This window comes from Nerophis lumbriciformis, linkage group LG05 (assembly GCF_033978685.3).
Source record: "Nerophis lumbriciformis linkage group LG05, RoL_Nlum_v2.1, whole genome shotgun sequence".
Classification (NCBI taxonomy): domain Eukaryota; kingdom Metazoa; phylum Chordata; class Actinopteri; order Syngnathiformes; family Syngnathidae; genus Nerophis; species Nerophis lumbriciformis.
The window spans coordinates 25,551,961-25,571,690 of NC_084552.2; the positions used below are offsets into that span (position 1 = coordinate 25,551,961).

A 19,730-nucleotide genomic window follows, 5' to 3' on the forward strand; every position below is an offset into this window, starting at 1 on the left:
GATATCAAGCCGGGACACGTCACGTCGGCCTCACCTTGGGCTCGGAACCAGGAAGCTGGCGTCTCGGCGCACACTCGGAACGGCCTCGTCCTTTTTAACACGTCTCGTCTTCGGCTGGTGTATCCACACTTTGTGACTTTATTCGTCTAAACGGCTGTAGCGCGTCATTTTTGACGCACACACAGGAAACTGTCAAGCGCCGTTGACAACCTGCTGGAGTTTTTTTTTTTTTTTTAATGTCCACGGGTGGGGGGCGGACAACAAAAATGACGGAAACCCGGTGCAAAAACTACGCTCAAGTGTGCGGATGACGCCTGCGGCCGTCCCCTCTTGTCTGTCCAGGTGCGTGTGCAGGACGATGTCGTGGTTTTGTGTGTGTGTGTGTGTGTGGCAAATCAAGTGTCAACCGGGAAGAATCGACTTTGGTCGGCGGCTCAGTGTGTGGTAGATCAGTGGTTTTCAACCTTTTTTGAGCCAAGGCACAAAAAATGTGGAGGCACACCACCAGCAGAAAACATTACAAAATTAAACTCGGCAGCTGATATTGACAATAAAAAGTTGTTCTCGCAATTGTTGGATAAGAATTCAAACCTTAACCAACCATGCATGACTATAGCTCTTGTCTCAAAGAGCTGTCACATCACGCCGTGACTTATTTGGAGTTTTTTTTGGTGTCTTCCTGTGTGTAAGTGTTTTAGTTCTTGTCTTGAGCTCCTATTTTGGTGGCTTTTCCTGTTTTGTTGGTATTAGAAGTTTCATGCCTTCCTTGAGCGCGATTCCCCGCACCTGTTTTGTTTTAGCAATCAAGGCTATTTACAAACCCCGTTTCCATATGAGTTGGGAAAATGTGTTAGATGTAAATATAAACGGAATACAATGATTTGCAAATCATTTTCAACCCATATTCAGTTGAATATGCTACAAAGACAACATATTAGATGTTCAAACTGATAAACTTTTTTTTTTTTTTGCAAATAATCATTAACTTTAGAATTTGATGCCAGCAACACGTGACAAAGAAGTTGGGAAAGGTGACAATAAATACTGATAAAGTTGAGGAATGCTCATCAAACACTTATTTGGAACATCCCACAGGTGAACAGGCAAATTGGGAACAGCTGGGTGCCATGATTGGGTATAAAAGTAGATTCCATGAAATGCTCAGTCATTCACAAACAAGGATGGGGCGAGGGTCACCACTTTGTCAACAAATGCGTGAGCAAATTGTTGAACAGTTTAAGAAAAATCTTTCTCAACCAGCTATTGCAAGGAATTTAGGGATTTCACCATCTACAGTCCGTAATATCATCAAAGGGTTCAGAGAATCTGGAGAAATCACTGCACGTAAACAGCTAAGCCTGTGACCATTGATCCCTCAGGCTGGACTGCATCAACAAGCGACATCAGTGTGTAAAGGATATCACCACGTGGGCTCAGGAACACTTCAGAAACCCACTGTCAGTAACTACAGTTGGTCGTTACATCTGTAAGTGCAAGTTACATCTCTCCTATGCTAGGCGAAAACAGTTTATCAACAACACCCAGAAACGCCGTCGGCTTCGCTGGGCCTGAGCTCATCTAAGATGGACTGATACAAAGTGGAAAAGTGTTCTGTGGTCTGACGAGTCCACATTTGAAATTGTTTTTTGGAAACTGTGGACGTCGTGTCCTCCGGACCAAAGAGGAAAAGAACCATCCGGATTGTTATAGGCGCAAAGTGTAAAAGCCAGCATCTGTGATGGTATGGGGGTGTATTAGTGCCCAAGACATGGGTAACTTACACATCTGTGAAGGCGCCATTAATGCTGAAAGGTACATACAGGTTTTGGAGCAACATATGTTGCCATCCAAGCAACGTTACCATGGACGCCCCTGCTTATTTCAGCAAGACAATGCCAAGCCACGTGTTACATCAACATGGCTTCATAGTAAAAGAGTGCGGGTACTAGACTGGCCTGCCTGTAGTCCAGACCTGTCTCCCACTGAAAATGTATGGCGCATTATGAAGCCTAAAATACCACAACGGAGACCCCCGGACTGTTGAACAACTTAAGCTGTACATCAAGCAAGAATGGGAAAGAATTCCACCTGAGAAGCTTAAAAAATGTGTCTCCTCAGTTCCCAAACGTTTACTGAGTGTTGTTAAAAGGAAAGGCCATGTAACACAGTGGTGAACATGCCCTTTCCCAACTACTTTGGCACGTGTTGCAGCCATGTAATTCTAAGTTAATTGTTATTTGCAAATTTTTTTTTAAAGTTTATGAGTTTGAACATCAAATATCTTGTCTTTGTAGTGCATTCAACTGAATATGGGTTGAAAAGGATTTGCAAATCATTATATTCCGTTTATATTTACATCTAACACAATTTCCCAACTCATACGGAAACGGGGTTTGTAAGTTATCGCTATCCTTCTCTGCGGGGACATTGTTGATTGTCATGTCTAATCGGATGTACTTTGTGGACGCTGTTTGCTCCACACGCTGTAAGTCTTTGCTGTCGTCCAGTATTCCGTTTTTGTTTACTTTGTAGCCAGTTAGGTTTTAGTTTCGTTCTGCACAGCCTTCCCTGAGCTTCAATGCTTTTTCTTAGGGGCACTCACCTTTTGTTTATTTATGGTTTATTTAGATACCTTTTTACCTGCACACTGCCGCCCTCTGTCGTCTGCATGTTGTGATCACAACAAACCATGTTCGCGACATCTACAAAGCAATTAGCTACCGGCTTCCGCCTACTGATATGGTATGGTATAACATGGTTACTCTGCCGAGGTCTAGACCAGTGTTTTTCAACCTTTTTTGAGCCAAGGCGCATTTTTTTAATTGAAAAAGTCCAGAGCCACATCACAAGCAGAAATCATTAAAAAATGTAATTCAGTAGACAATAAAAAGTTGTTGTCGCAATTGTTGGATATGACTTTAAACCATAATCAAACATGCATCAATATAGCTCTTGTCTCAAAGTAGGTGTACTGTCACGACCTGTCATATCACGCTGGGACTTATTTTGAGGTTTTTGCTGTTTTCCTGTGTGTAGTGTTTTAGTTCTTGTCTTGCGCTCCTATTTTGGCGGCTTTTCCGGTTTTGTTGGTATTTTCCTGTAGAAGTTTCATGTCTTCCTTGAGCGCTATTCCCCGCACCTGTTTTGTTTTAGCAATTAAGGCTATTTAAGTTATCACTATCCTTCTTTGCGGGGACATTGTTGATTGTCATGTCTAATCGGATGTACTTTGTGGAAGCCGTCTGCTCCACACGCTGTAAGTCTTTGCTGTCGTCCAGCATTCCGTTTTTGTTTACTTTGTAGCCAGTTAGGTTTTAGTTTCGTTCTGCACAGCCTTCCCTGAGCTTCAATGCCTTTTCTTAGGGGCACTCACCTTTTGTTTATTTTTGGTTTAAGCATCAGACATCTTTTTATCTGCACAATATAAATAAAGTTGATTTGATTTGATTTGATTTGCCTCCAGCTGTTTCCGACATCTACAAAGCAATTAGCTACCTGCTGCCACCTACTGATATGGAAGAGTATTACACGGTTACTCTGCCGAGCTCTAGACAGCACCGACACTCAACAACAACACATCATTTGCAGACTATAATTACTGGTGTGCAAAATTTTTTTTTAACCCAAATAGGTGAAATTTTGATAATTTCCCACGGCACACCAAACTGTATCTCACGGCACACCAGTGTGCCGCGGCACAGTGGTTAAAAAACACTGCATTAAGGGAAATATGTAATCAAACACATGAACAATATTTAAATAATCCGCCTTAATTTTTGGCATGGAGTTCACCATAGCTGCACATAACAGGAGAGGTGCGGCAATCCCTCATTTGTCGCTGTTATTTGGCTCTCGGCCTGATTGTGGTAAATTAATTCCTACAATTATTAATTATAAACCGCATATTGTCATAGCTGGAGCATAAAAAAACCTGTTCATGACCTTTTAAACACAGGTTTTGGTATTATTAGAGCAGGTTTTTTTATGAGTTAGCGAAGTATAAAAATTAACGTGAAATTTTTGAATGAAAGAAACAGCTATTCTAATTGTGTCCACGGATGTTGCAATAGCAATTATTTGTATCTCCGTAGCTGATGCTACAAATGTACAAAATAAACCACATGATGTTAGGAAAATGATCAAACCACATAAATAACATCCATTTATTTGATTTTGATATAGCTTTTTTTTATCTTGATAGATTGAAAGTGAACACCAATGAGTTGACTGATGAACATTATCACATAATTTATTCAGAAAGTATAAATAAGGATAAATAAAGATAGAATACTATTAACCACAACATGTAATTGTAAAAAAAACAACCCCAACAACATTATGATTTGTACAATTTCAGAATGGGATTGTTGTATTTTTAAACAAAGAAAACAATCTGAAGTTGTCTTTATTTTTAAGTTATCGTGCCGTGATTTTACCACTTGGGAGTAGATTTTTCTCCATGTGGCCCCCGAGCTAAAATTAGTTTGACACCCCTGTATTAGAGCCATGTAATAACACCCACAAAGTCACCTTTACACTCGTTCAATCCAATCTAATGACGCTGTCTGCGGCTGAGCCAATCAGTGGTCTTACATAGTGGCCGATACTACTGTAGTAGTAATCTATGAAGCACAATGTGGGTGAGGAACGACTGTACTTGTCCCACTACTTCAACTTCCTCGGCAAGGTTGCTGATGCTGGAAAGCCAACAGTTTGGAATTCATGTGGTGCGGCGCACCCAGCGCTGGCAGCACTCATGCAGCAACACCGCTATCTTGCGCTGCCAACTATTCAGACCATAAGAGTGACCAATTCTGCTTGGTAAATCTGTACTGTTGTTGCAAGCTGTGCACTCTCTCACCACTGCAGTGTTTTTCAACCACTGTGCCCCGGCACACTAGTGTGTCGTGGGAGATTATGCATCTTCACCTAATTGCTCCAAAAAATATTATTTGCAAATCAAAAATTATAATGTGCCGTTGTCTAGTGTCGGCAGGGTAACCATGTACATTTCCATATCAGTAGGTGGCAGCAGGTAGTTCATTGCTTTGTAGAAGTCGGAACCCATCGAGGATGGTTTGTCGTGATCACAGTATGTAGAGCACAGCGGGAGACTTCGTGCAGGTAAAAAGATATGTAACACCCATCCATCCATCCATTATCTTCCGCTTATCCGAGGTCAGGTCGCGGGGGCAGCAGCCTAAGCAGAGAAGCCCACACTTCCCTCTCCGCAGCCACTTCGTCCAGCTCCTCCCGGGGGATCCCGAGGCGTTCCCAGGCCAGCCGGGAGACATAGTCTTCCCAACGTGTCCTGGGTCTTCCCCGTGGCCTCCTGCCAGTCGGACGTGCCCTAAACACCTCCCTAGGGAGGCGTTCGGGTTGGCATCCTGAGCAGATGCCCAAATCACCTCATCTGGCTCCTCTCGATGTGGAGGAGCAGCGGCTTTACTCTGAGCTCCTCCCGGATGACAGAGCTTCTCACCCTATCTCTAAGGGAGAGCCCCGCCACCCGGCGGAGGAAACTCATTTCGGCCGCTTGTACCCGTGATCTTGTCCTTTCGGTCATAACCCAAAGCTCATGACCATAGGTGAGGATGGGAACGTAGATCGAGCTTTGCCTTCCGGCTCAGCTCCTTCTTCACCACAACGAATCGATACAGCGTCCGCTAGAGATGCGCGAATAGGCAATTATTTCATCCGCAACCGCATCCAAAAAAGTCGTCATCCACCCGCCATACACCCGAACTAACATTTTATCAAATCCACACCCGCCAACCGCCCGTTGTTATATATCTAATATAGACGATGCAAGGCATTAGTGAGGTTAGAAAGCTTTTGCCTGTTAAAGAAAGGAGACTGATCCAATGCAGCGGAGACTGATCCAATGGAGCAGAGACTTTCAATGCGTGCCACGCATTAATATCTCTTGGCCACGCATTAGTGGCTAAGAGATATTAATGCGTGATAATATTATTATAGTATTATTGTCATTTCCTATTAAGAAAGTGTTGACTATTGTTGCCAATGCCCTCAGATCAGGAGTGCGTTCCTCACACTTTGTGTGCGCAGTTGCAGCAAGCAGAACGATGCTGTTAAGAAGTTAAAAAAATGTTTTAGAAAGACTAGGCCTATATTTTCGTTAGGTAAAAAAAATGTTCTGAATTTATTTCAATGAATATTAACTTGTTAACGTTATAATGCTCAAATAGGGACGAGGGCGGGGTGCACAGTGAAGCAGTGAACAATTTTGCGACAAAGATGAACCTTTATTGATTGATCTGCAGCCATGACAAAATATCAGACAATCTCCATTGTCAACGACAGGCAGGAAAATAAAGATAAACACATAGCCTATGTTGTAGGCATAGGCATAGGCTCATACGTTTTTAAGTTGAAATAAAAAAAAATAAAAAAAATGTGCCTCATAAGCCTTAGGCTGTCAATCACGCGCACAAACTTAAATTATACAATAACATATGTATGTCATCCCTATTTAAACAAAAATAAATTAAATAAATAATAATAATAAATTACCTGCAACTTATTGGCCAAGGCAAATAGCTGGTCTTTTTTCCCCTGGTCTTTAGTATTCCCTTTTTTAGTTTGTCGTGTACCACGTTTTTTTTTCTGTTGTGTTGTGTTGTGGTGTGCTGCAGTGCCTGATGAATAATTGCCTGTTTCAAAGTGTGCTGCTCGTTTTTCGTATGTGGGTAACAACATTTAACTATGTCTACATATTTCCGAATTGGTTCAACCGCCATCCGCCCGATCTATTTAAAATCTATTTTTTTCGTCATGTCACCCGCCCGACCCGCGGATTATCCGCGGACTCCGCGGTTGTGTCTGCAAACCGCGCATCTCTAGCGTCCGCATTACTGAAGGCGTCGCACCGATCCGCCTGTCGATCTCACGATCCACTCTTCCCTCACTCGTGAACAAGACTCCTAGGTACTTGAACTCCTCCACTTAAACCAAAAATGAACAAAACGGAAAGGAAAAGGCAATAAAGCATAGGGATGGCTATGCAAAACGAAAATAAAACCGAACTGGCTACAAAGTAAACAAAATCAGAATGCTGGACGACAGCAAAGACTTACAGCGTGTGGAGCAGAGACGGCATCCACAGAGTACATCCGTACGTGACATGACTATCAAAACTGTCCCCACAAAGAAGGAAAGCGTCCGCACAACTGAAATAGTCTTGTTTGCCAATAGAAAGCAGGTCAGGCAATAGCACACAAAAGAAGGCGTGAAGCTGCTACAGGAAAGCACCAACAATAATAATAATAATAATAATAATAATAATAATACATTATATTTATAAGGTGCCTTTCTGGGCACTCAAGGACATCGTACAAAATCACAACAATAAAATCAAATTGGATAAAAAAAACAACAACAACAACAAAGAGAAAAGAAAAGATGATTACAATGAATAAGCAGTCAGGAATAGGTGTGTTTTGAGTTTTGATTTGAAGAGGGATATTGAATCTAAGTTGCGAAGGTCTGGTGGTAAAGAGTTCCAAAGATGTGGGGCAGAGCGGCTGAAAGCTCGGGCACCAATGGTGGACAGTTTACATAAAGGGACAGTGAGATGGATGGATGAAGAGGATCTTAGGGAACGTGAGGGTGTGGCGACATGGAGCAGGTCAGAGAGATATGATGGAGAGAGGTTATGGATGGCTTTGAAAGTGAGGAGAATTATTTTAAAGTGGATGCGATGTTTGATGGCTAGCCAGTGGAGTTGCTGCAGAACAGGGTTGATGTGCTGGATTTGAAGGGGTTCTGGAGAAGCTGAAGTTTGTGACAAACAAAAACAGGACAGGAAACAAACAAAACAGGAAGGGCCACCAAAATAACAGCTCAAGACAGGAACTAAAACACTACACACAGGAAAAGGGACGGCGTGGCGAAGTTGGTAGAGTGGCCGTGCCAGCAATCGGAGGGTTGCTGGTTACTGGGGTTCAATCCCCACCTTCTACCATCCTAGTCACGTCCGTTGTGTCCTTGGGCAAAACACTTCACCCCTTGCTCCTGATGGGTGCTGGTTAGCACCTTGCATGGCAGCTCCCGCCATCAGTGTGTGAATGTGTGTGGAAATAGTGTCAAAGCGCTTTGAGCACCTTGAAGGTAGAAAAGCGCTATACAAGTATAACCCATTTAAAACAACAACAAACTCAAAATAAAGCACGACAACCTGGTGGAGTTTCATTTTTTTAATGTGTTCTGCTGGTGGTGTGCCTCCGTATTTTCTTTATTAAAAAAAAAAGTGCCTCGGCTCAAAAAAGGTTGAAAAACACTGCACTACGGCATATCAAATGTCCTCGTATTGTCCCTTTTACAAGGTTGATATAGATAACGCTGGCGTTTTCGGGAGGTTCTGTGCGTGCACTAGCATGCTCTGCAAGTGGTCGCTGTGGACGCCGCTTGCACGTCACGAAAGCAGAAGTAACGTCTCCTGTGTTGCTGTAAGTTTGCAGGCCAAAAGAGAAGAAGTGGGCACAGCTATGTTGATGATGTGTCTTCCTGTGTGTGTGTGTGTGTGTGTGTGTGTGTGTGTGTGTGTGTGTGTGTGTGCGTGTGTGCAAACAAACCGACTTTTCTTTTTATTTTGGAAAGGGATGCTATGAAAGCACACACGTCCTTGATGTCCAGTAATTCAAAGCGTATTCAAACGTATTGCCTCAGAGCTCCTTCTGCTTCCTGCTTTATCGAGCAGTGCTGCAAAAGGTTAGTATGGGGAACATATTCTAAGTAACAAAGACTTAATTTAGAGTTATTTTGACACTAGGGGAACATATAAGGGTTAGGGGGGTTAGGGTTACTAATAAGCAATAATTCTGAGGTTATTGAGGGAAGACTCTTAGTTAATGGCTTACTGGTAATATAATAAGGCCATGCAGAATAAGGCATTACCGTATTTTTTGGACTATAAGTCGCAGTTTTTTTCATAGTGCGACTTATGTTTTTTTCCTTTTTTATTATGCATTTTCGGCAGGTGCGACTTATACTCCGGTGCGACTTATACTCCGAAAAATATGGTAATATGTACTTAATGACTAATTAAGAGCCGATATGTTACTAATTTGCATGTTCCCCATACTAAAGTGTTACCCTGCAAAAGTATGTTTTTAAATGGCTTTTTTGTCTTGTGCTGTGCACCCGCAACCAGATCATCATGCTGGAAGCTCCAGAGCCGAGCCAGGAGGTGGAGCGGTGGCTTTTCACCCTGCGCCTCCAGCAGTACGCGCCCCACTTCCAGCGAGGCGGCTACCGGTCCCTGTGCGATTTCGAGGACCTCACGGACGAGCGCCTGCGGGAGCTCCAAGTGCTCCCAACGGGGCATCGCCGGCGGATCCTGCGCAGTTTGGAAGCGTTGGGTGTCGGGAAGCCGCCGCTGTACCCGAGGAATGTCTTCCTCAAGGACAACAAAAGAGGCGGGACCTGTCAGCACTACCGCCCCAAAGAAAGCGAGGACTCGGAGGGGAGCCAGACGTTGCCCCCGAGAGCCGGCTTGGGAGCTGAGACCCTCGCGCACCTGCCTCTACCGGCCCCGCGTGACCCTAAGAACATCCTAACATCCTTGCTGGAACGTCAATTCATCCCTGCTTCCTCCTCTTCATCCTCCACGAGCAGCACAGAGTCTGAACTCCCACCCAACTTGGACACGTCTCCAGAAGACCTCCCCCCGTCAGCCCCGAGTGAGGGGCCCTCTCAGTGCCCCATGGTGGACAACGCCATCTATAATTTGTCCGAGTTTCCCAAAGGTCCCAGGCAGACTCGCTCCTACCGGCTGAGGCACCGACCTGTGCCGCAAATCCCGCAACGACACGGGTAAAGTTTGACAGTGAATCAATGGAACGGAATTGAAAAGCGGCCTTTGGTTGTGCACGTTGAAAAGTTTCTATACCGAGGGTGTTTTTTTGTGTTTACCGGCTGCTCTTCCTCTCTCAGGCTTGCAGAGGCAGTGCAAACAAGCGGGCCCGAACACCCAGCCGTCTGCGCGGGTCCCTGCGGTGCAAACGGTGCACAGAAAGGTACACGCCGTCTTTTGCTGCTGCCTCCCGCTTCATATGTACCATGAATTTTTCATCCGGCGCCTCTGTTTGCCCGCATGAAAGAGCGGCGGGGGAGGGGGGGTGTCGCTTCCACGGGTTCGGTGGTAGTCGTGGGAAACGGCAGCGTGTGTCTCAGGGAATATCGTCTCCCGTATCCGCAACGAGTGAGACCTCCCGTCAGGCGGCTTTGAGGAGCTGAGAAACAGGAGTACAGTACAAGTGGAGACGCAGACCACTCCAATTACATGTCGTTATAAGCCCCGATGATGCACCTCTCCCACTCTTCTGAGTTTTACCGAGAAACTTTTGTGGTCTGTTTTCTTCTCTGAATGCAAGCAGACAGCTCGAGAGAGAAGGAAGGAAGCCATGGATGCAAAACAGGCTGAGACGAAGGTAAAGAAGGAGCCGACACGCTCGCTGTGTTTGGGAACTCGGCAAGAACGCAAAAGCTTCTTTGAAGTCGGATGGATTCAGTCGGATAGTTCCCATAAGCAGGGGCGTCGGGGGTTATATGATTTAAAAAAAAAAAAGATATTCTAGACACTTTTTATTCTTTTTGTTGGCACTTTCTTTGTAAAAAAAAAAAAAAAAAAAAAAAAAAAAAAAAAAACAAACTTTTTTTTTTCTTCAACAAAACCAAGTGATTTAAGGGGTTTATCTCGATCTGTTGTGTATATGTTAACCCCGTCTTTAGAAGTCAAAAACTTAATTAAGGTTTTCACATGTGTTCTAAGAAGCTGGTCCCAACCAAATCTATGACATAATTTATTTTTAGCGCATGTAAACATACCAAGTGTGTGTGTATGGGACAGCGACGTTGCGATGAGGGGCCCTTTTAGGAGTCTGGTGTATGGGAGCCCACAATTTGCTGCTCCGCCCCTGTCTATAGAACTACAGTATATCAGGATTTGCATTTTCAGGAGTTGCACCAAAGCCAACTCCTATTAGAGCATGGGTCTGCAACCCACGGCTCTGGAGCCACATGTGGCTCTTCTGCCTCCTTATTTTGGCTCCCTTCTTTAGAGTGAGAAAAGTTTGCACTTTCAAAGACTTCTATCATTTTTGGCTGTATGCGAGGCCGTGAATGCGCACAGTTTACGAGTTAGAATGCTCAAAAAAAGAAAAACGTGTTCTTGTCTTACATGATTGTGAACGACAGGCAAAATTCCTGCAAAAAGTGCAGTTACCCTTTATGTCAAAATCTTTGTTTAACAGATTCTTCCTGTTACTATAAGGAGTTTCTATGAATTCCGTCCATCCATCTGTTTTCTACCGCTTGTCTTTTTCGGTGTCGCAGGGGGTGCTGGAGCCTAACCCAGCTGCACTCGGGCGGAAGGCGGTGTACACCCTGGACATGTCGCAACCTCATCACAGGGCCAACACAGATAAACAGACAACATTCGCACTCACATTCACACACTAGGGCAGGGGTCGGCAACTCGCGGCTCCGGAGCCGCATGCGGCTCTTTGATCACTCTGATGGGGCTCAGCAGCTTACTTGCCGAACCCCCCGATTTTCCCGTGTGACTTCCGGAATTCAGTGACTCTCGCAGAAAACTCCCGGGATTAATATTCACCGATGTTCACCCTTACATCTATAATAAGGGCGTGCCATGATGGTACAACATTTGATGCCCTCTACAATCTGTATTAACAGTGTGCCAGCCCAACCACTTGTTATACAGCATGCATCTTCTGCTTGCACACATACGTGACAGCAATGCATACTTGGTCAACAGCCACACAGGTTACACTGACGGTGACCATATAAAACAACTTTAACACTCTTACTAATAATGCGCCACACTGTGAACCCACACCAAACAAGAATGACAAACACATTTCGGGAGAACATCTGCACCGTAACACAACATAAACACAACAGGACAAATACCCAGAATCCCATGCAGCCCTGACTCTTCCGGGCTACATTATACACCCCTGCTACCACCAAACCCCGCCCCCACCCCAACCATGCTCCCTCACACATCAACCCCCCCCTCTCTGTGCATCGGTTGATGTGGGCGGGGTTTGGTAGCGGGGGTGTATAATGTATCCCGGAAGAGTTAGGGCTGCATGGGATTCTGGGTATGTGTTCTGTTGTGTTTATGTTGTGTTACGGTGCAGATGTTCTCCCGAAATGTGTTTGTCATTCTTGTTTGGTGTGGGTTCACAGTGTGGCGCATTATTAGTAAGAGTGTTAAAGTTTTTTTTATACCGCCACCGTCAGTGTAACCTGTGTGGTTGTTGACCAAGTATGCCTTGCTGTCACTTACGTGAGCAAGCGGAAGCCCACACAACGTGTGGCTGATCAGGCACGCTGGTTGTAGTGGGTGCTATATGCTGTACCATCTCGGCATGCATGACGCTGACAATCGCCATTCATAAAAAACCCGCGTGCCGCACCAACATTCAAATTCCTTATTAAGGTGTGGGCAGCGTGTCTGAGACCCCTGGTTTATACATAGCACAAAGCAAAAAAACAACAACTTTGTATGCAGTGTTATTTCATTTTAAATTTCAAAAAATTTTTGCGGCTCCCATTGTTTTCTATAATTTCTGAAACTGATCAAAGTGGCTCTTTGACTGGTAAAGGTTGCCGACCTCTGCACTACGGCCAATTTAGTGTGGCCAATCAGCCTATCACCAGGTGCATGTCTCTGGAGTGGGAGGAATCCGGAGTACCCAGAATTTTAACGGTCCTCTTGGACCAACCCAATTACCAAAAAATACCGTTACTCTGTAAATATCCCTGTGTGTGCAGCTGTTCAGGAGTAGAAGAGTTATCTTACACCAGGGGTCGGCAACCCAACATGTTGAAAGAGACATATTGGACCAAAATACAAAAAACGAATTTGTCTGGAGCCGCAAAAAGTTAAAAGCCTTATGAAAGACTTATAATGAAGGCAACACATTAAGTAAGTGTCTCAGAGTGTTAACTCCTTGAAATTACTGGCTTAAAACTGCCAAAGGTATAGATGTGTGTGTCCAAGTTAAAGGAAAGGACAGGCTGTCTTCTTCTAATGGATTTATTACAATCTTTGCAAGCTGGGTAACGTTTGCTGTGGTCTGGAAAAACATGGCACACAAACCACTATCAGAGATGCAGTCAATATTACATACAGATAATGTGTCATGAGACATGCAAATATAAATTAAATACACTGTGGACATAAAGGAAATTAAATGAACTCAAATATACCTACAAACGAGGCATAATGATGCAATATACCATACCATACCCTACCAACTTTATTTATAAAGCCCTTTAAAAACAACCACAGTTGAAGAACAAAGAGCTGTACACCACCAAGAAATAGAGGCAAAGGACAGACTAAAAAAATATAATTTAAAACAGAAGTAAAATACACATTGCAAAAGCAAATACAAATTACCTTAAGAACAAATTGTTGGATAAGAAGCAGTTAAGACAGTTAAAACAGTTTAAAGTTTCATGCTGGGTTAAAAGCCAGTGAATAAAAATGGGTTTTAAGAAGGGTCTTAAAAGTAGCCAAAGAAGTGGCCTGTCTCACATGGAGAGGGAGATCGTTCCGGCGCTTGGGACCCGCAACAGAGAAGGCTCTGTCCCCTGGTAATATTTACACACAGCTAGCCTAAATTGCATGTTAGTATGTATTTTTAGCACTCCAACATTAAATTCAAGTACCAATGATTGTCACACACACACTAGGTGTGGCGAAATTATTCTCTGCATTTGACCCATCACCCTTGATCACCCCCTGTGAGGTGAGGGGAGCAGTGAGCAGCAGCGGTGGCCGCGCCCGGGAATCATTTTTGGTGATTTAACCCCCAATTCCAACCCTTGATGCTGAGTGCCAAGCAGGGAGGCAAAGGGTCCCATTTTTATAGTCTTTGGTATGACTCGGTCGGGGTTTGAACTCACAACCTACCGATCTCAGGGCGGACACTCTAACCACTAGGCCACCAACATGTCAATAACCTCAACAAAGCTCACCTTTGTGCATTCACACACAGCATTAAACGTTTGGTGGACAAAATGAGACAAAGAAAGAGCGGCATAATACATGTCTTTCTGTAGCAGCTTCGGAGAAAGTTGTACACATTAACCAACTCCGGTGAGTTCAAGGACCGCCAAAATTAGTAGGACAAAACGGTGCTGGCCAAATACTGTCATCGGTGAAGCATAAACACAAACATATTAAACTGTGGGCTTTATAACAATTAGGAAGGTTTGTGTCATGTTTGTCCTCCTACAGAAACATTATTAAATCAACAAATATATTTGTCCCCCATCTTTTTCCATTTTTTAAAAAGCTTCAGGGAGCCACTAGGGCGGTGCTAAAGAGCGCTCGAGAGCTCAAGAGCCGCGGGTTGCTGACCGCCGTCTTACACCAACAATTATAAACGTAAGACATAAAGTCATGCGACAAAATTAGTATTTGAGTGTGTTCTCTGTAAAGCCTCGGGTGAAGCCGGTGTCATCTTTCACAGTGACAGGCTGGGGCCCACGCATGGCAGCCTGCGGGTCTCCAGACTAATAATGTCTGGCTGCAGTCTCTTCTCCTTCCTCGCTTCCTGCAAACATCGATCACAGCCTAAATGCACACCTGGATCAATGTTTGCCAAATGTATTTAGATCAGAGATTTGCTGTCATCGCATTCAGCGCCATGACCAAGGCACTCTGTGTCCTTTTATAGCTCCGCTTCAGAGAACCCTGACGCCCATCGCTCCCTACGGAGAGACCTTCCTCTACAACAACACTCACAGCATTCTGGTAAGACTTCCATTGACTTAGCAAAGAGGAGCATCCTTTTTTTGTGGTTTCTTCAATATTTTTAATGCTCTTGTCACACAACAGAGTGACGCTTGCTTCTCGGCGGCCCGAGAGGTTAATAGAAATGTCAGCCCGCCCTTAAAGTTAAAGCCGCTTAATGCAACAACACGATAACGGCTGTCCAAGTGCAACGATAGATTCTCACTCCCTCACTCTGTGGCCCTTACAGGAGCAGGTGCTGCAGAAGGACAAGGAGACGCAGAAGAAACCGAGGTATGATGCTAGGGACCACACTCTTTAAATGACGAGTCTTTATGTTTGACAAGAAGAAGTGTTTTTTTGTGGGTGATGACTCTCAAAAGTAGCAGAGATGAAACAGTTTGGAAGTAAGGTAAGAGACAATATATTGGCAGGAGCAGACATTGAATTATGGATCAATCTTATTATATTTTTTTCATATTGTGGTCATAATCGTGCAATTTTAACTTAAATGTATCTTTTTTTTCTGTTACCATCTTAACAGCCATCCATTCATTTTCTACACTGCCTATGCTGACTGGGGTCACAGGCATCTAAAATAATTGTATTCATTATTTTTACATTTTTATTTATGTAATTTATAGCACCATTTTAGCATTATGTATTTTTATTATTTTTTTATTCATATATTTATCCCAATCATCCTTATAGATAAACATTTTTTTTTACTTATACAAAAGCGCATACTAATTTAATCAAATAATGAAAATGTTTATGAAAAATCTAAATATATAGTGAAATAAATAGTAAGTTAATAAATAATAATAATAAAAATGATATATACATGCATTATGAAATGAATATATTGGTCATGAAACAAATAGTAAATGAATAAATAATGATGAAAAATGATTTGACAAATGTGAAATAAATATGTTGGCCATTAAATACGTAAATAGTAAATTAATTGATAATAAAATAATATGCATGTACATTTATTATGAAATAAATGTATTGGTCATTAAAAAATCATAAATTAATAAATAATAATGAAACATGATGTGACAAATATACATTTATTGTCAAATAAATATGTTGGCCATTAAATACGTAAATAGTAAATAAATAAATAATAATAACGAAATAATATGCATATACATTTATTATGAAATAAATATATTGGTCATTAAATAATAGTAAATTGATAAATAATGAAAAATGATGTGACAAATATACATTTATTGTGAAATTAGTATATTGGCCCTAAAAATAAACAGTAAATGAACAAACAATAAAAATGAAAGAGGATGTGACAAATATAAATTATTATGAAATAAATGCGGCAGCACGGTGGAAGAGGGGTTAGTGCGTCTGCCTCACAATACGAAGGTCCTGAGTAGTCGTGAGTTCAATCCCGGCCTCGGGATCTTTCTGTGTGGAGTTTGCATGTTCTCCCCGTGACTGCGTGGGTTCCCTCCGGGTACTCCGGCTTCCTCCCACCTCCAAAGACATGCACCTGGGGATAGGTTGATTGGCAACACTAAATTGGCCCTAGTGTGTGAATGTGAGTGTGAATGTGAATGTTGTCTGTCTATCTGTGTTGGCCCTGCGATGAGGTGGCGACTTGTCCAGGGTGTAACCCGCCTTCCGCCCGATTGTAGCTGAGATATGCTCCAGCGCCCCCCGCGACCTCGAAGGGACTAAGCGGTAGAAAATTGATGGATGGATGAAATAAATGCAGTATATAGGTCATAAAATAAATAGTAAATGAATGGATAGTTTTTAATATTTGATATTCAGCTTCACTGTTGCATTAACAAATGGTATTGGACCCCGACTTAAACAAGTTGAAAAACGTATTCGGGTGTTACCATTTAGTGGTCAATTGTACGGAATATGTACTTCACTGTGCAACCTACTAATAAAAGTCTCAATCAATCTATATTATTTATTTGTCTTCAAAAAGGTCCAAGGACAAAGACTCCCCTCCCGTCGAGGCTACTCCAGACCCTTTCAAAGAGGAATACTCCACTGTGGAAGAATGTTCCAGCGTTTTGCAGAGTTTGGACCAAAGTGTTGCAGATTACCTCAGTGTCGGTGCGGCGTCTGCGGCCCTTACTCCCGCTTGTCACAGCGCTTCCATGATGATGGTGGACCGCGACCTCTACTCCCAATCTGTGCACACGGAGCACCTTCCTGATATTTCGCCGTATGCTTGCTTTTATGGCGCTCCGAAGCCTCCAGTGCTTAAAGTGGGCTGGCTGGACAAGCTTTCACCACAAGGGTATGTGCTGCAAATATTATGTGAACTGTCCTCTTGGTCTTTTACCGGTTTCCACCTCATTCTTTTGCAGGAAGCACGTCTTTCAAAGGCGCTGGGTGCGGTTCGACGGCGAGAGCCTGGCCTACTACAACAGCGACAAGGTAACCAACACACGTGGGAGCGCGCGGGAAATCGATACGCAGCCTCATCGCCATTGCTCGCTCGGTGAGCTGGTGAAAGTGAGCAAGGACATAGTGATCTTTGGGCGCACTGTACAACGCGTCAATGCTGGCATCTCCCCAACTGACAGCAGCGAGGCAGGGAGGACGTGAGGTCACGCGCTTGGCATTTCTGCTTCGGTTTTGCTCAAATCTACTTTGAAATGTTAGCGCTAAGACGACACACACAAGCATTTAATCCCCTCAAATGTCTTTGTAGGCACAAGCAGGCTTGTTTTTGCCGCAGCAGAACATCACAATCAATGACGTGCGACCTGTTTGATGGCGCCTCGTTAATCACTTGCTAATTACACTCCTCTTTGCCCGCTCACGCACCACGACTCTCACTACACCGCCCCAACCCTGCTTTATTTATCAGGACACGCTTTGCCATCAACAAGGCGGTAATCATTGGGGAGCGAGTCAGCACTTTATTGTGCATTATTTTGTTTAGGGTACAAAAGTACGGTGTACAGTAAATATTCTAATTATAGCTGTGGTGTTTATTTTCCTAAATAGACAGGGAAGCAGGGAATAAGTGGAGAGAGGCTGTTTGATAATGAATTATACATGATTTTACTTAAATAATGATGCTCACTTTGACCACTAATGGCAGGCCTGGGCAATTATTTTGACTCGGGGGCCATATTTAGAGGAAAAAAAATGTGTCTGAGGCGGGTATATCTGTTTTTATTTTTTTATTTTTTTGTCCTGTCCAGCTTCTCAGGCAAATCATATAGTTGATGTAGATGCCCATGTCGGCTGTTCAGATTTACTTTACAAAAGAGAAGTGTAGGATACTTCTCTTGTTGCCTTATTTGTATTTGACTTTATTAAATGTATTTCAATCAATCAATCAATCAATGTTTATTTATATAGCCCTAAATCACAAGTGTCTCAAAGGGCTGCACAAGCCACAACGACATCCTCGGTACAAAGCCCACATAAGGGCAAGGAAAAACTCACCCCAATGGGACGTCGATGTGAATGACTATGAGAAACCTTGGAGAGGACCGCATATGTGGGTAACCCCCCCCCCCCTCTAGGGGAGACCGAATGCAATGAATGTCGAGTGGGTCTGACATAATATTGTGAGAGTCTAGTCCATAGTGGATCCAACATAATAGTAAGAGTCCAGTCCATAGTGGGGCCAGCAGGACACCATCCCGAGCGGAGACGGGTCAGCAGCGCAGAGATGTTCCCAACCGATGCACAGGCGAGCGGTCCACCCTGGGATCCGACTCTGGACAGCCAGCACTTCATCCATGGCCACCGGACCTGTGCCCCCCGCACTTATACTTATATTATCATTTAGTGCAGCCGGGCCGGAGCAGGAGGGGATAGAAAGAGAAAAAAAAGAAGACAGAGGGGGAAATTGTGGGGACAAGAGGGGGATTAGACAGAGAGACAAAAACAACAACAGCAAACAACAACAACAACAACAATAGAGCAACATCAGCAAATACGACATGTACAAATATGATGGTAAAAGTAATAGCAAATAAGCAATTAGCGAAAAATAAAAAAGAATACAGAAATGACAATGAGCATTATTACACTACAAATGGATCAATACAAATACCAATAGAAATAGCGCTATTGATAAAGAACAATACCAATACTTTACCTTTATTATCAACAATACAGTTGTCCAAATGCAACAATACATATACGTAATGATAACTTGAGATACGAAAGAATGCAGAATAATGGAGGGGGAGAAAGAGAAGCAACCTACATTAACCTTGTAGATTGTTATAGAATTATATGTTCAGCTTTGTCAGTGTGCCATGTGTTATACCCAGTTTACCTTAGGGCAACAACGTTAATATATGTTTGATGAAACGTGATTATGTGCATGAGTGTATATCTGTTTTTAGGATCACTAATACAAAACCTCACAATAATGTCTGATTGAATGCTAAAAACGCCTGAAAAAACGGAACGGAATTTTTTATTTTTTAACGGAATGAGACACCCAGAATGTACATGAAAATAAAGAATGTGCGATTTACAATATTAACTATGATCGATAAAACACTGAATATTGACAACATATGAACGTCACACCCCCTCTCGATTGACATATTTTACAATCAAGCGAAATGCAACAAAAATGCAACAAACACAGCGAAATATGAATGCGAAGGGTAAAAAAAACCCCCACCTACAATCTGATACATCTGATATATCACTAAGCTTTGCGAACTTTGTTGTAAAAATCTCCTTCCGCGTCTGTCCCTGACACCCGCATTTCAGGCTGGCTGCTCTGGAAACACTCTGTGGAAACAAACCCACACTGCTCAGTGCCTCGTCTGAACTGCTGTGACGTAGATTACCATAGTAACTAATTAGATTACCATATTAACTAGTATGTCATGCAAAAGTGGGCAGCACAATGGAAGAGGGGTTAGTCCATCTGCCTCACAATACGAAGGTCCTGAGTAGTCTTGGG

General features: G+C 43.2%; 1 protein-coding gene across 2 annotated transcripts in view; it reads left to right on the forward strand.

The window, feature by feature from the left end:
• The window catches only part of arap2 (ArfGAP with RhoGAP domain, ankyrin repeat and PH domain 2), a 321,200-nt gene continuing 301,470 nt past the window's right edge, over window positions 1–19,730 (forward strand). For both annotated transcript variants that reach the window (XM_061961001.1, XM_061961002.1), the window contains exons 1-7: window positions 1–342; window positions 9,173–9,834; window positions 9,955–10,037; window positions 14,739–14,815; window positions 15,045–15,088; window positions 16,761–17,078; window positions 17,149–17,218. In XM_061961001.1, coding sequence (XP_061816985.1) covers window positions 9,179–9,834; window positions 9,955–10,037; window positions 14,739–14,815; window positions 15,045–15,088; window positions 16,761–17,078; window positions 17,149–17,218 — 1,248 coding nt within the window. In that variant the 5' untranslated portion in view covers window positions 1–342; window positions 9,173–9,178. The remainder of the gene's footprint in view (window positions 343–9,172; window positions 9,835–9,954; window positions 10,038–14,738; window positions 14,816–15,044; window positions 15,089–16,760; window positions 17,079–17,148; window positions 17,219–19,730) is intronic.